The sequence below is a fragment of the Podarcis tiliguerta genome (assembly GCF_965153285.1).
Source record: "Podarcis tiliguerta genome assembly, chromosome: 8".
NCBI classification, from domain to species: domain Eukaryota; kingdom Metazoa; phylum Chordata; class Lepidosauria; order Squamata; family Lacertidae; genus Podarcis; species Podarcis tiliguerta.
The window spans coordinates 79,140,430-79,155,719 of record NC_139541.1 but is presented as its reverse complement, the minus strand read 5'-3'; the positions used below and the strand labels follow the sequence as shown (position 1 = coordinate 79,155,719).

Genomic DNA, 15,290 nt, shown 5'->3' with positions numbered 1-15,290 from the left:
AAGCACGTCAAAGTGCAGGTAGATAAATAGGTGCCACTTCAGCGGGAAGGTAAACGGCATTTCTGTGTGCTGCTCTGGTTCGCCAGAAGCAGCTTAGTCATGCTGGCCACATGACCCGGAAGCTCTCAGCCAAGTCCTGACCTGATGGATACTAGAATCAGCAAGGGATAGCCGCACGACCTGAAGGTGCTGCTGTGCAATGCCAGGTCAATGATTCATAAGACCACTGCCATCCATGACTGGATCATGGATGGAGGACTTGACCTGGCATGTGTGACAGATATTTGATTGGATGAAGCAGATGGGCCTGTCCTTGCCGCTGCTTGTCCACCAGGTATCTCTTATGCACAGCAACCCAGGCCTTGTGGGCGGGGGGGGGGGGGTTGCAATGATTTTTAGGAAGTCATGAGTTTGCACCAGGCGTCCTATTGGGAAGACCCAGTTCTCCGAGTGCATGTTCTGGAAGTTGGGCAATAGGGGCAGTACAGGATTCCTTTTGGTGTACTGACCTCCCCACTGCACCAAGGATTCCCTGCCCGAGCTGCTTCAGGTCGTGGCAGATGTTCTCCTGGAGACACCTAGTTTGGTTGTCCTGGGGGATTTTAACATCCATGCTGACATGACTTTACAAGGGGCCACTTGGGACTTCGTGGAAAGCATGGCCTCCATGGGGCTGTCCCTGAATATGTCTGGCCCAACCCATAGCCACGGACATGCCTTGGACCTGGTGTTCACCTCTATGGATGTTGGTGATCTGACACTAAGTAAAAGCGAAAGAAGTGCCATGGTCAGATCACTTCCTGGTGCAACTGGACTTCCCCTCTGCAGGGAGGTGGGACCGATTTGGATGGTCCGCCCCCGCCACTTAATGGATCCAAATGGTTTCCAGAGAGTGGTAGGGGATGTTTTATCCCATGTTGATGGCCTTTCAGCTGATTCCCTGGTGGCCCGCTGGAATGTGGAGTTAACCAGGGCTATTGACTGTTTAGCTCCGAAGTGGCCCCTCCGATTGCATGGAGCCTGGACAGCCCCGTGGGTTTCCACGGATCTGAGGGCAATGAAACAACCGCTGAGACGGCTAGAGCGCCGGTGGTGGATAACTCATTCTGAAGCTGACCGGACATGGGTTAGAGCTCAGATACATCACACCTACTTCACAGAAAAGGGGGTCTTAAAACAGAAATTTGAATGTTGTTTTTCTCCAGACAGGTTCTGGCAGATTGAGTGGATGTGAGCAACAGTGGGTCCAACCATCAAGGAGAAGAAATGGAGTAAACTCTTCACAAATCTGGGCTGGAGTCCCTGAGACAGTAGGATGGCGCCTTGTAAACCTCCTTACGGCAACTCCTACAGCCAAGCTGGTGCCAAACATCAGACCTTCAGAAAGAATTAGAGAATACAATATTGAAGTGCTGGTATAAGAAATAGAAGGTATTGTGCAGCAAAGGGGAAGAAATTCAAACACCATAGAAAATGGGATGGGAAGTCAGGAAAAGACAAATTTATGTATTGAACTGTATAGTCTAAACTTTTGAAAATTTAATAAAATGGAACAGATTGGTGCGTAAAACAATTTTACACAAATTTCGGCTCTTGTCGTGCAAATGGATTCCTGGGCTGAGCACATCCTCAAACGCACCTTCTTCTTTCATTCTTTTCTAAGGCCCCACCTCACACCCCTCTCCATCCTCTATGCAAGAAGCATCACCGCTCAAGGGCACACCCAGGCAAAATCTCTGCAGGGCCGGGCCAGTGAAGGCGTTCCCTGGTGGAATGGGAAGGGAGGTGGCCTTAGGACCATCCCAAGTGTTATGTACTGAAGTTCTCACCCTGGGCCAGCAGGGGGATACTGTAGATAGTTTTCACTCAGGTCCACATATGCAAATAAGGGATTGAAAGTGACGTTCAGTGATTGGATAGTTACAGAAAATGGTTACTGTTGCGTTGTAGTGGAGCTCTATATAAGCAGGCTGGCTGAACCCTTCCGTTTAGTTCTGTTCTGGCCTGTGAATAAACAAGAGCTGTTTGAAGAATCGCTGTGTCGTCTGATATGTTCACCCACAACTTAACACCAAGGACCAGCTAGATATCTCTGGAGGGCTGCATTCAGCCTCTGGGTGTGAGATCCCTCTGCTCTGTGCCATGGTAAAGGCCACACACCTCTGTCTTCCAATGCCTGTGCCACTCCAGCACACCTAGAATAGACCCCGGGAGCTAAGTCTACTGGAAATGTTCCCTTACTGCCAGGAATTCATCAGAAGCCATCTTCTCCACTAAATTAGAAAAGGGTAAATACACCAAAGCTCTGTATGCACTGAGGATCAGAGAACCTCAGTTCAAACAGTTGCACATTCCATGGCTGTGCAACCACCTTTGCTAGCCTAGAATGCATGACCACCATGCCCAGGTTCTAGCAGATTCAGTGTGGCAGAGTGGTTAGAGTGCTAGACTCAGACCCGGGAGACCAGGGTTCAAATCCCCATGAGGCTCACTGGGTCTGACTCACTCTCAGCCTAACCTGCCTCACAGGGTTGTTGTGAGGATAAAGTGGGGAGAAGGACCTTGAGCTTCTTGGAGAAAAGGTGGGATAGGAATGTCATAAACAGATCAATGAACTACCAGTTGTAGAAAGTTTACCCTAACAGACCACACCATATTTCTTCTACAGGATTTTGAAATTGGTGTTCACCTCTGCTTGCTTGTACAGCTAAATTTAGCTGTGAGTGTGATGAAGGCCACTCACCAGCCCCACTGAAGAGGCTTCTCATGAGGCCAGAGGAACATTGCCCGGCTGTGGGGCGTGAAGGGCCGCTCCCTGCAAGGCCCTTTCTACCAGGCCTAGGGGGCAGGGCCCACACTCACCAGCCCCACTGAAGAGGCTCCTCATGAGGCCAGAGGAACATTGCCTGGCTATGGGGTGTTGAGGCTTCTCCCTGCAAGGCCCTATCCTAGGGGGTGAGGCCCACACTCACCAGCCCCACTGAAGAGGCTCCTCATGAGGCCAGAGGAACATTGCCCGGCTGTGGGGCATGAAGGTCGCTCCCTGCAAGGCCCTTTCCACCTGGCCTAGGGGGCGAGGCTCTCACTCACCAGCACCACAAAGGTCTCCTCATGAGGCTGGAGGAACATGGCCCAGTTGTGAGTGTGGGCATCAAGCATCCATACTGGACCTTCTATTATGATGAACTATCTCACTGCTTTCCTGTGAGTAAACTAGTGAATAGGATAGGATTCATCCAGTTTTAGAGATACAGTGCTTACGTTTATTTTGAATTTTGTTCTGACCTTCTGCCAGTTTTCAACTACCTTTTATTGTTAGTAAAGTTTCCCAGTTTGACCATTGAAGGGTGTTGTTGTTGTTGTTTAGTCGTGTCCGACTCTTCATGACCCCATGGACCAGAGCACACCAGGCACTCCTGTCTTCCACTGCCTCCCGCAGTTTGGTCAAACTTATGCTGGTAGCTTCGAGAACACTGTCCCACCATCTCGTCCTCTGTCGTCCCCTTCTCCTTGTGCCCTCCATCTTTCCCAACATCAGGATCTTTTCCAGGGAATCTTCTCTTCTCATGAGGTGGCCAAAGTATTGGAGCCTCAGCTTTACAATCTGACCTTCCAGTGAGCACTCAGGGCTGATTTCCCTAAAAATGGATAGGTTTCATCTTCTTGCAGTCCATGGGACTCTCAAGAGTCTCCTCTAGCACCAGAATTCAAAAGCATCCATTCTTCGGCAATCAGCCTTCTTTATGGTCCAGCTCTCACTTCCATACATCACTACTGGGAAAAGCATAGCTTTAACAATATGGACCTTTGTTGGCAAGGTGATGTCTCTGCTTTTTAAGATGCTGTCTAGGTTTGTTGTTGCTTTTCTCCCAAGAAGCAGGCGTCTTTTAATTTTGTGACTGCTGTCACTATCCGCAGTGATCATGGAGCCCCAGAAAGTAAAATCTCTCACTGCGTCCACTTCTTCCCCTTCTATTTGCCAGGTGGGGATTCATCCAGCCTCGCCTTTCGCATGATGAATTCTGCATATAAGTTAAATAAGCAGGGAGACAATATATAGCCTTGTTCTACTCCTTTCCCAATTTTGAACCAATCACTTGTTCATTGTAGGGTGTGTGATGGCAAACATGTTTGAAATTCATGCCGCTGGAAGTGAGGATCAGAGCTCTTCTAATTATGCTCTAACTATTATGCTCTTCTGAGGTCTGAGAGACAGAATCATAGAGTGTGGGCTGCTTTACGCTCTGAATAACTTACAAAGGGATCTGCCAGGAAAACAAGCCAGCTGCTTTAATAAGGCAGTTGCAATGAGAAAGAGTGGGCATTATCTAACCTCCACATCAGCCTTGTGCAAGCAAATCAAGATGAATGCTCCGTAAGTATGTGGTCTCCCCACAGGACCTCACAGTCTGTCAGGATCCTATCCTGGGACATCCGTCAACGGATCTGAGGGACAGCTCAGTCTGTAGAGCATGAGGCTCTTAATCGCAGGGTCGTGGGTTTGAGCCCCACGTTGGGTGATTCCTGCATTGCAGGGGGTTGGACTAGATGACCCTCATGGTCCCTTCAAACTCTGCTAGCCTGTGATATATCCCATAGGTAGGCAAACTAAGGCCCGGGGGCCAGATCTGGCCCAATCGCCTTCTAAGTCTGGCCCGCAGACGGTCCGGGAATCGGTATGTTTTTACATGAGCAGAATGTGTCCTTTTATTTAAAATGCATCTCTGGGTTATTTGTGGGGCATAGGAATTTGTTTTGTTTTTTTTCAAAATACAGTCCACCGCCCCCCACAAGGTCTGAGGGACTGTGGACTGGCTCCCTGCTGAAAAAGTTTGCTGACCCCTGATATACAGTGGTACCTCGGGTTACAGACGCTTCAGGTTACAGACTCCGCTAACCCAGAAATAGTACCTTGGGTTAAGAACTTTGCTTCAGGATGAGAACAGAAATCGTGCTCTGTTGGCGTGGCAGCAGCAGGAGGCCCCATTAGCTAAAGTGGTGCTTCAGATTAAGAACAGTTTCAGGTTAAGTACGGACCTCTGGAACGAATTAAATACTTAACCCGAGGTACCACTGTATCCCATCTTGTTCCTCCACCTTTCTTTTGGGCTCGCCTTTCATTCCTTCCTATACCACACGGTGGCATCAGAGGCCGTCATTTGCCAAGCCTGCATTCTTGCAAGTTTGGAGAGGAGCTGGGAATGCGTGTATCTCTTTTTTTCTTTTTGCGCAATACTTGTTCTCAAGTTCTTGGACATCCCAGGCGTCACCCTCCCTTCCGGAATAATTTATGCTAATGTATTCTGCACCCTGTTTCTTGGCAGCTGCTCGTCCCGACAGCCAGCGCCTTCCTGCAAGCGGGAGTCCCCTTCAGAAGCTTCTCAGGACCCCAGAAGTGGGGAAGGAAAACCAACATTTATTTTTAAAAAAACCAAACCCTCCCAAACAACCAAAAGGGATTTTCCATCTGAAACTGGCATTCGTGTCTCCCTTACCCCACCCTTGCCTGCACCGCTGTGTGCTGGCTTACAGCCTCTCACCACTGCATTTTGGAGAAGAAAGTGACGTCTTCTCTTCGAAAGGCAGAAGAAACACAGCGATTCACACATAGGAGTATTTATTTCAGATCCGGAGTCTTTATATCCAGCGGCAAAGTGCATGCGGTGCTTTTACACCCAAAGCTCTGGTGATCAGCAAGTTTAGAGCTGGAAGAATATCCCCCGGAAGATCTCTTGACTTGGGATCCCTTTTGCTTGGGATCTCTTGAACTCCTCGAAGTTTTGGACCAGCCCACCAAAGTCTGATACAGAAGAACTACAGACACCACCCATAGAATCTCGGTTTCATCTCAGCTCCCTGGAAGATTAGAGACCCATTAGCTCACTGGATTCTCTTTGGGTGCTGGATTCCAACAGCCTTTCGGTCAGGTTTGGGGCCCTTGCCTACTTCTGTCAATCCTGATCTCGTTCTTGAAAGGTCTGCAGGCTGCCTGTCAAGACTTCGACGTCCGACGAAAGTCCCCTCCACTGCACCTCCAGCTTCTTCGGTTTACAGTCCACTTCCAAGGGACCGGGCTCCGCGCCATTCTCACCGGGCTGCCAAGATGTTCAGCTGGATGAAGAAGAACGAGAAGAAGAACCCTGAAGTGATCCGTACGGTCACAGAGGGCCTGAAGGACCTCTACAAGAGGAAGCTGCTGCCCGTGGAAGAGTATTACCGCTTCCACGACTTCCATTCCCCGTCCCTGGAAGATGCCGACTTCGACAATAAGCCCATGGTGCTGGTGGTGGGACAGTACTCTACCGGCAAGACCACCTTCATCAAATACCTGCTAGAGCAGGACATCCCCGGGAGCCGCATTGGGCCCGAGCCCACCACCGACTCTTTCATTGCCGTCATGCACGGCGAAACGGAGGGCATCATTCCGGGCAACGCTCTCATCGTGGACCCCAAAAAGCCCTTCCGGAAACTTAACCCTTTTGGGAACACCTTTCTCAACCGGTGAGTGCCCCAGAACTACCACCTCCCCATATTTTCTGGCCTTTGAGTGCATTCTTTGTCGAGGCTAAGCTCAGAGAGGTGTGTTTGTGTTGTATGGCTGTGTGGTGTAGTGGTGTAAGAGCGGTAGTCTCGTAATCTGGGGAACCGGGTTCGCTTCCCTGCTCCTCCACATTCAGCTGCTGGGTGACCTTGGGCTAGTCACACTTCTCTGAAGTCTCTCAGCCCCACTCACCTCACAGAGTGTTTGTTGTGGGGGAGGAAGGGAAAGGAGAATGTTAGCCGCTTTGAGACTCCCTCGGGTAGTGATAAAGCGGGATATCAAATCCAGACTCTTCTTCTTGTTCTTCTTCACCCCTTTCAGTCTCAGGACCCAACTTTATTAACTTGAACATGCAACACGACACTGGATTACATTCTTATTATTTACCATGTATGACCATTTTCCCTCTCGGTGTTGATCTGATGCAACACCTCTCTCTTATTTACATTTATACGCCCCACTTTTTCTCCAGCGAGCTCAAGATGGCATACGTGGTTCAAGTGGGGGTGGAAATAAGAAACAGAAAAGCTGAATTTGACTGTCTTAAATTCAGTTCTCCACATTCCCCCAGCAATTTGCTGGTTTTAATTCTAAAAATATCACCTAGAAGGTTTGTCAGCGTTTTAGTGCAAATTTCTCCTAATGTACGCAATTTCCCCCATAAAATGATGCATTTTTGTAAAGTTTGTTCGTGTGCATTTTTATGTACCCTTTCATGTGCACTGTTTGGATGGAGAAGCAAATCACAGATTTCAAGGGATAACTGTGCTTCAGCTAGCTTATCGGTTCAAAAAATGCTTCACTTGTTGAAATGCAGACAAAAGTTTGATTTCTCCCCAGCCCTAGAAGAGGCTGCCTTCCTTTGCATCAGCTTATACCTGCCTTTCTCCTCCTCTTTAAAAAATGCATGATGACAAAAAGAAAATGTGGAGTGTACCACATAGTGTGCAACTCAACCTCAGATCAGCACATGGCCCACTTGCAATTCCCCCATGGGCAACCAGTGGCCTAGAGCAGTGTTTCCCAGATTTGGGTCTCCATGTGTTTTTGGACTACAACCGCCCATCATCCCTAGCGAGCAGGACCAGTGGTGAGGGATGATGGGAATTGTAGTCCAGAAACAGCTGGAGAGCCAAGTTTGGGGAAACTTGGTGGTGTAGTGTGGTGTAGTGGTTAAGAGCGGTAGTCACGTAATCTGGGTAACCGGGTTCGCGTCTCCGCTCCTCCACATGCAGCTGCTGGGTGACCTTGGGCCAGTCACAGTCTCTCAGCCCCACTCACCTCACAGAGTGTTTGTTGTGGGGGAGGAAGGGAAAGGAGAATGTTAGCCGCTTTGAGACTCCTTAAAGGGAGTGAAAGGCGGGATATCAAATCCAAACTCTTCTTCTCTTCTTCAAACTGGTCTACACCAAATGTCTAGTCCAGACATTTCTCTGATGAAAATAGGGGTGTCAGGGTTTGCCAGGGTTTAATGCAAACACAGGGAGCCTGCAGCCCTCCAGGCATTGCTGGGCTCCAACTCCCATCATTCCCAGCCAGAATGGCCAGTGGTCCAGGATGATGGGAATTCTAGTCAAGGCGATCTCTGGAGGGCCATAAGTTCCCCATCACTGGACTAGGTGGAGCCCAAACTACATTCACTGCTATGTGTCCTCCTTGTTACTGGGTGGGGTGGGTGTGCGTCTGTGGCTCTTCAGATGTCATTGGCCTTCCAGTTCCATCAGCCCAGCATTTCTGTATAGGAGACCTGATGGGTGATTTCAGTTCATGCTGCGTTTGGTATGGGAGTAAAATAGGACAATACTTGGCAGCTTCCTATGCTTCTAAATTGGGGGAGGGAGAGGAGATAACCCTCATGCTTTTTTGATCCAGATCCATTCCTAGATGCCAGGTGTGTATTGAATTCGCCCCCTTTCCATTGAACAGAGGCCCTTAAGCAAATTCCCTCTAAAATAAGATACCAGCTTTAATTATATCCAGGACTTTCAGCTTCAGAACCCCGCTCTAACCACTAGGAATTTTGGTGCTTCTCGGTTTCTAGTTTTCCAATATTTAGCTCAGCTCCCCACTTTTCAACAACAGGTTGTGTTTTATTCTAAATTCAAATTCAGCATTTGTGCAAATATCTCCTAATTCAATTCAATGTGCAATTTTACCCGTTATTCACATTTTTTGCAAAGCAGTTTTGCCTAACACAATGCACGTTATTTTCACTAAGATATTCTCTTTACCCAAGCATAACCGTTAGTGTACACGTTTGCAACTGGTTTGCAAAACTTGGGGAGTGCCGCAATTTCAAAAGATGGCTGTTTCGGTTTGCTTATTGTTTGGGAAAGCAAAAATCAGGTGGTTGTTGTTGTGGTTTAGTCCTTTAGTTGTGTCCAACTCTTTGTGACCCCCTGGACCAGAGCACGCCAGGCACTCCTGTCTTCCACTGCCTCCTGCAGTTTGGTCAAACTCATGCTGGTAGCTTCGAGAACACTGTCCCACCATCTCGTCCTCTGTCGTCTCCTTCTCCTTGTGCCCTCCATCTTTCCCAACATCAGGGTCTTTTCCAGGGAGTCTTCTCTTCTCATGAGGTTGCCAAAGTATTGGAGCCTCAGCTTCAGGATCTGTCCTTCCAGTGAGCACTTAGGGCTGATTTCCTTCAGAATGGAGAGGTTTGATCTTCTTGCCGTCCATGGGACTCTTAAGAGTCTCCTCCAGCACCAGAATTCAAAAGCATCAATTCTTCAGCAATCAGCCTTCTTTATGGTCCAGCTCTCACTTCCAAACATCATTACTGGGAAAACCATAGATTGAACTATACGGGCCTTTGTTGGCAAGTTGATGTCTCTTTTTTTAAGATACCTTTGAATGTGAACTGAACCCAATGGGTCCCTCATTTTATGGGTCCTCCACTAGCCTCTATTTCCCCTTCTCGAGCTCGACCTGGGACACGTGATGTTCCTCTCCAGCCCTTTTGGGTAGCATTCCAGATGCTGCCCAGCTGTTTCACAGAATCAGGGTGTAGGGAATGCAAAAGGCACCTGTTTCCTTCCAGCCCATTCTTTGCAGGGGCAAAGAGAAGGAGAGAGAGAGAGAGGCTGGAGGCCTTTCAGGGATGAGGAGTGGGGATGCAAGCCGAACTCTCTGGAACAAAGTGCAATTCTCTGTGCCAGGTTGTCCCCGCAACACCCCATGTCCCAACAGCCTGGAAATAAATCAGCCCTCCAGATGTGCTGGCTTTTGGGACAGATGGGAGCTGTTCCCAGCAGATGAGTGCCAGGGCGAAATGGAGAAACACTGGGCCTTATTAGGGTATGCACGTTGGAGAGAAAGACCAAAAAATGCCTTGACTTTTAGCTATACACAGCTTGCACTAGGATGATGCAACCTTTTGTCCTTTTCGGCTACAAGGCGGGGCTGGACTGGATGATCCTCAGGGTCCCTTCCAATTCTATGACTGGGGCATACTCGTCAACTGTCCTGTTTTGAGTGAGACACCCCAGAATTACAAAAGCCATCACAGCTTCTAACGGATCCCAGAATGTCCCATTTTTTTGTTCTTGTGTTCTGGCGCATGTCACCTGGCTCCAGCAAGAGCTCGGGACCAAAAACAAACACCCCAATTTTAATCAGCAGGATTAGGCATCCCCAACCTGCGGCCCTCCAGATGTTTTGGCCTACAACTCCCATGATCCCTAGCTAGCAGGACCAGTGGTCAGGGATGATGGGAATTGTAGTCCAAAACATCTGGAGGGCCGAAGGTTGGGGATGCCTGAGCAGGATTCTGGAGGGCATGCTGAGGAATGCTAGAGTTGAGTGCATTGTTACCAACCAAGGCGTTGGGTAGTACAGGCAGAAATCCACTGGTTTTCCACTGCTGCAGCTCCACCTGTTGATTTTCTGCCTGTTATGTAGGTTTAACAGATTCAGACTGCTTCCTCATTTTTTGTATGTACGTGTGTGGGGGTGGGGTATTCCTAACAAACAGCACAGACTTCTTTAAAACTACTGTTGGCTGTACTTTGGCCCGGGACAGTGGGAAACTGTGGAATTGGATGTCCCTGGGTATTTTCCGGCAGGTTCTACTTTTAGCATCCTTGTTTATACTGGTTGAGCTGTGCACCTTCCTCCATCCAGGGGTTTGTAAACATGAACTCCTCCCCAGGCGCTGAAGGCAGTCAGATTGTCTCAGTTCTTCCATGGCCCACCCCTGTTCTCTCAGAGGTAGGGATGGGGGAGGAAAAATTCCTTTTCCATATCTCATTTTAATGGAAACTCAGCTAAACCTCACTTCCCAAACCAATAGACAAACCGAAACACAATTACTCTTCAAAATTTGCACAAATTTTTAGTGTTTTGGGTCACCTACTGATTTGGGAAGGTGCAAAACGAGAACTAACCCACGTCCTTTCCCTGCTTGGGAGCAAGTTCCACTGGCATCAGGCTTGGTTATTTCTAGAAACATCTTTCTTTGGGGCACAAATGGGTGAATCTATTCCACCTTTTCAAACAGGGCTGCAAATTTTCTTGTTTCAACATTTCATTCAGGTTATTTATTGCATGAATTTACAAATTGCTTATAAAAACGCTGAAGTGGCGTAGAGTGTAGAAAAACACCATGAAAACGCCCGACAAATTCAGTATAGAAGTTAATTCCTATCGATCCGTGACGCAGCCGAGTCACATTGCAGGAAAACCCTCTGTGTTTGGGCTTCAGGTGAGAATGTTAGATTAATCAACCAAAATTTTAGTTGATTGATCTGCAAGGTTTGTAATACTGCGAGGTTTGTTAATCTTTACTTGAAAGATTCTACCAACGGTGTACACATCACTTGGGAAGACAGGCAAACTAATATCAGTGTAGAAGCAAAGATCACCAGTGTTGAAGCAATGATTCTTCAACATCAGCTTCATTGGACTAGTCATGTTGTACGGATGCCTGATGATCGTCTTCCAAAGCAACTACTCTATTCCGGACTTTAAAAATGGAAAGCATAATGCTGGTGGTCAACAAAAGAGGTTCAAAGACTGTCTCAAGGCAAATCTAAAAAATGTAGTATAAACACCGACAACTGGGAATAAAATGGCCTGCGGGCGCTCCAGTTGGAGAACAGCCTTTAGCAAAGGTGTCATGGGCTTTGAAGACACTCAAATGCAGGAAGCAAGGGAGAAACGTGCTAGGAGGAAGGCACGCTTGGCAAATCCACACCGTGATCAACTCCCACCAGGAAACCAATGTCTCCACTGTGGAAGGACGTGTGGCTCCAGAATTGGCCTCCACAGTCACTTACGGACTCATTGTTAAAACCGTGTTTATGGAAGACAATCTTACTCGGCTACGAGTGATCACCAAAGAAGAAGACGACTGAGTCGTCTACAATCCCCACAGTTTCATAGCATCATAAAATTGTAGAGTTGGGGTCCTGAGGGTCATCCAGTCCAACCCCCTGCAATGCAGGAATCTCAGCTGAAGCACCCATGACAGATGGCCACCCAACCTCTATTTCAGGCAGGAGCTTCTCCTAGCACCCGACCAGGAGACAACAGGGATCATGGGCATAGCCAGGATTTATGTTTGGGGTGGGGGCGGTAGTCAGGATTTATGTTGGGGGCAGGCAGGACACCCACCACTCACGATCCTCTTCCTTGTCTCTGTATAGCAGATTCAGAATAAAATATCTCAACACAAGAGTTGTTTCATTTTAAAAAAATATAAATCTTTATTAATTTAAAATACAATCATACAGTAAAGGTAAGTATAAGAAAATTAAGCACAAAAAAGAAAAAAGGGATTTGTCACCTTAAAAAGGTCGAAAAAAGTTTTTAAAGGAACAAAAAAGAAAGACAATTAAAAGAACCACATATTTATACAACATCGTGTCTTAGCCTATAAAGTTTTCTGTGAAAAACTTCCAATCGTTCTCATTATACTTTTTCTATCGTCTTGATTTTGTCGCACTGTTTGTTTTATATCTTTTTCCATAGATTCCTCTAAGCTGTTTATTCCATTTATTTATTGTACACAAGTATCATTCAATTCTGCTAGGATGGTATCATTTTTACAATATAGTCTTATATATTCCTTAAATAACAAGAGTTGTTTCAAATCACTTTCTTTTGACCCGAAGTGCTCAGAAAAAACCCTGTCAAAATCCTTCTACAATTTCTACTTTTAGTTAAGTACTTTTGTTTATTTACTTGATTTGAGGAGGTCACTGCCACACACACACCCCCCGCCGTGACACCCATGACAGGGATTGAACCTGCGACTTTCTGGGTGCAAGGCAGAGGTGCTCTGCCACTGAGCTACCTTCCTCCCACTGCTCTAACACATCTGGCCGTGGTGCTTTAATCAAAGCTTCCTGATATCCACCAACAGCTTTTTCCCGCCCCCCTTCGTTGCTTATGCTAGCGTGGGTTAACCAGGGAGTTTGAATGGATGGAACCAGCGGCGCGAGCCAAAACCGCAGGAGCAAAGCAGGCAACCTCCCGGGGTGCCAAAATTCCTGGTGTACACAGATATGGAAAGAGGAGGAGGAGGCACAGAGAGAGTTAGTAGCAGAAGTTCAGCAGGCTTTTGGCCAGGGCAGCCCCGACGCTCCAGGGAAGTGTTCACAGCACAACTGAGATCCTTGTGATCTCTATCAGCTGCTGGGTCATGAGCACAACTGGAAACGGGGAGTTTTTAAAAGTGACAAGCGCCGAACACGAGAAAACAAGGGCTGCTCCCTTGGTTCTTGGCTGCTCAGAGCGCTGCTCTTATTGCTTCTTGGCGTACGAGGAGCGAGGGGAGGGGTGGCAGCGCTTTTAGGAGCCCGGAGCAGAAGGAAAAAGAAGAAACAGGCCGGGAAAAGCCGAGAGGGAAGGGCACACTCGCTTGTTCATTCAAATTGGCACATACCGTATTTTTCGCTCTATAAGATGCACCAGACCACAAGACGCACCTAGCTTTTGGAGGAGGAAAACAAGAAAAAAAAAATCTGAATCTCAGAAGCCAGAACAGCAAGAGGGATCGCTGCGCAGTGAAAGCAGCAATCCCTCTTGCTCTTCTGGCTTCTGGGATAGCCTGCATTCGCTCCATAAGAAGCACACACATTTCCCCTTACTTTTTAGGATGGAAAAAGTGAGTCTTAGAGAGCAAAAAATACGGTATTTAACATCCATAACTCGACTTCTTCGATCTTGTTGTTAATCTCCAAGGCAGGCTTACTGGAAAAGCAGAACGAACAGAGGATGCTGGCTTTTCCAAGTCAAGCCACTGGTTCATTTAGCTCTGTATTGCCTACACCAGGGTTTCCCAAACTTGGGCCTCTAGCTGTTTTGGGACTACAACTCCCATCATCCCTAGTTAGCAGGACCAGTGGTCAAGGGTGATGGGAGTTGTAGTCCAAAAAACAGCTGGAGGCCCAAGTTTGGGAAACACTGGTCTACACCAAATGTCTAATCCAGACATTTCTCTGATGAAAATAGGGATGTCCTATTCCATATTAATGGGACGCGGGTCCCATTAATGGGACGCGGGTGGCGCTGTGGGTAAAAGCCTCAGCGCCTAGGGCTTGCTGATCGAAAGGTCGGCGGTTCGAATCCCCGCGGCAGGGTGCGCTCCCGTTGTTCGGTCCCAGCGCCTGCCAACCTAGCAGTTTGAAAGCACCCTCGGGTGCAAGTAGATAAATAGGGACCGCTTACCAGCGGGAAGGTAAACAGTGTTTCCGTGTGCGGCTCTGGCTCGCCAGAGCAGCGATGTCACGCTGGCCACGTGACCCGGAAGTGTCTTCGGACAGCGCTGGACCCTGGCCTCTTGAGTGAGATGGGCGCACAACCCTAGAGTCTGTCAAGACTGGCCCGTACGGGCTGGGGTACCTTTACCTTTTTATTCCATATGAATAATAATAATTTCATTATTTATACCCTGACCACCTGACTGGGTTGCCCCAGCCATTCTGGGCAGCTTCCAACATATAAAAATAATAAAAAAACATTAACCAACTTCCCTATACAGGGCTGCTTCAGGTGTCTTCTAAGTATAGCGACTTATCTCCTTGGCTCAGGGGTCACATAACTCCATACCCTCCAACGTTTCTCCGGTGAAAATAGGGATGCCCTAAGGAAAAGTGGGACATTTTGGAATTAAACTAAACTAAACTAAACTAAACGGCCTCAGTCCAGTATACCTGAAGGAGTGTCTCCACCTCCATCGTTCTGCCCAGACACTGAGGTCCAGCGCCAAGGGCCTTCTGGTGGTTCCCTCCCTGCAAGAAGCCAAGTTACAGGGAACCAGGCAGAAGGCCTTCTCAGTAGTGGCACCTGCCCTGTGGAACGCCCTCCCACCAGATGTCAAAGAGAAAAACAACCACCAGACTTTTAGAAGACATCTGAAGGCAGCCCTGTTTAGGGAAGCTTTTATTGTTTAATAGGTTATTGTATTTTAGTGTTCTGTTGGAAGCCGCCCAGAGTGGTTGGGGAAACCCAGCCAGATGGGTGGGGTATAAATAATAAATTATTATTATTATATCAGAAACCAGGATTGCTTCTATAAATCTGGGGCTGTCCCTGGAAAATAGGGGCACTTAAGAGGGTCTGTTTAAAGCATTTGGGTTTTTGTTTTTGCCACTAAACTTTCCCCGTGAAAACCTGCTCCTTACCGCTGAATCGGAGTAAACTGCAAGCCATAGAAAACTCAAATTGCTGTTTGATTCATTGTTAAAAGAGTGGGTTTTGTGTGGAAAGCACTGGGGCAAGGGGGGGGGGCCCTTGGACATGG

The 15,290-nt window shown here is 47.8% G+C and overlaps 1 protein-coding gene across 2 annotated transcripts in view; it reads left to right on the top strand.

Annotated features, from left to right (window-relative positions):
• Window positions 1–4,594: 4,594 nt before the first annotated feature.
• Window positions 4,595–15,290, top strand: part of EHD2 (EH domain containing 2) — a 57,927-nt gene continuing 47,231 nt past the window's right edge. The window contains exon 1 of one of the 2 annotated variants that reach the window (XM_083455465.1): window positions 4,595–6,501. In XM_083455465.1, coding sequence (XP_083311591.1) covers window positions 6,104–6,501 — 398 coding nt within the window. In that variant the 5' untranslated portion in view covers window positions 4,595–6,103. The remainder of the gene's footprint in view (window positions 6,502–15,290) is intronic. The other variant, XR_014514740.1, reaches the window with a different exon arrangement.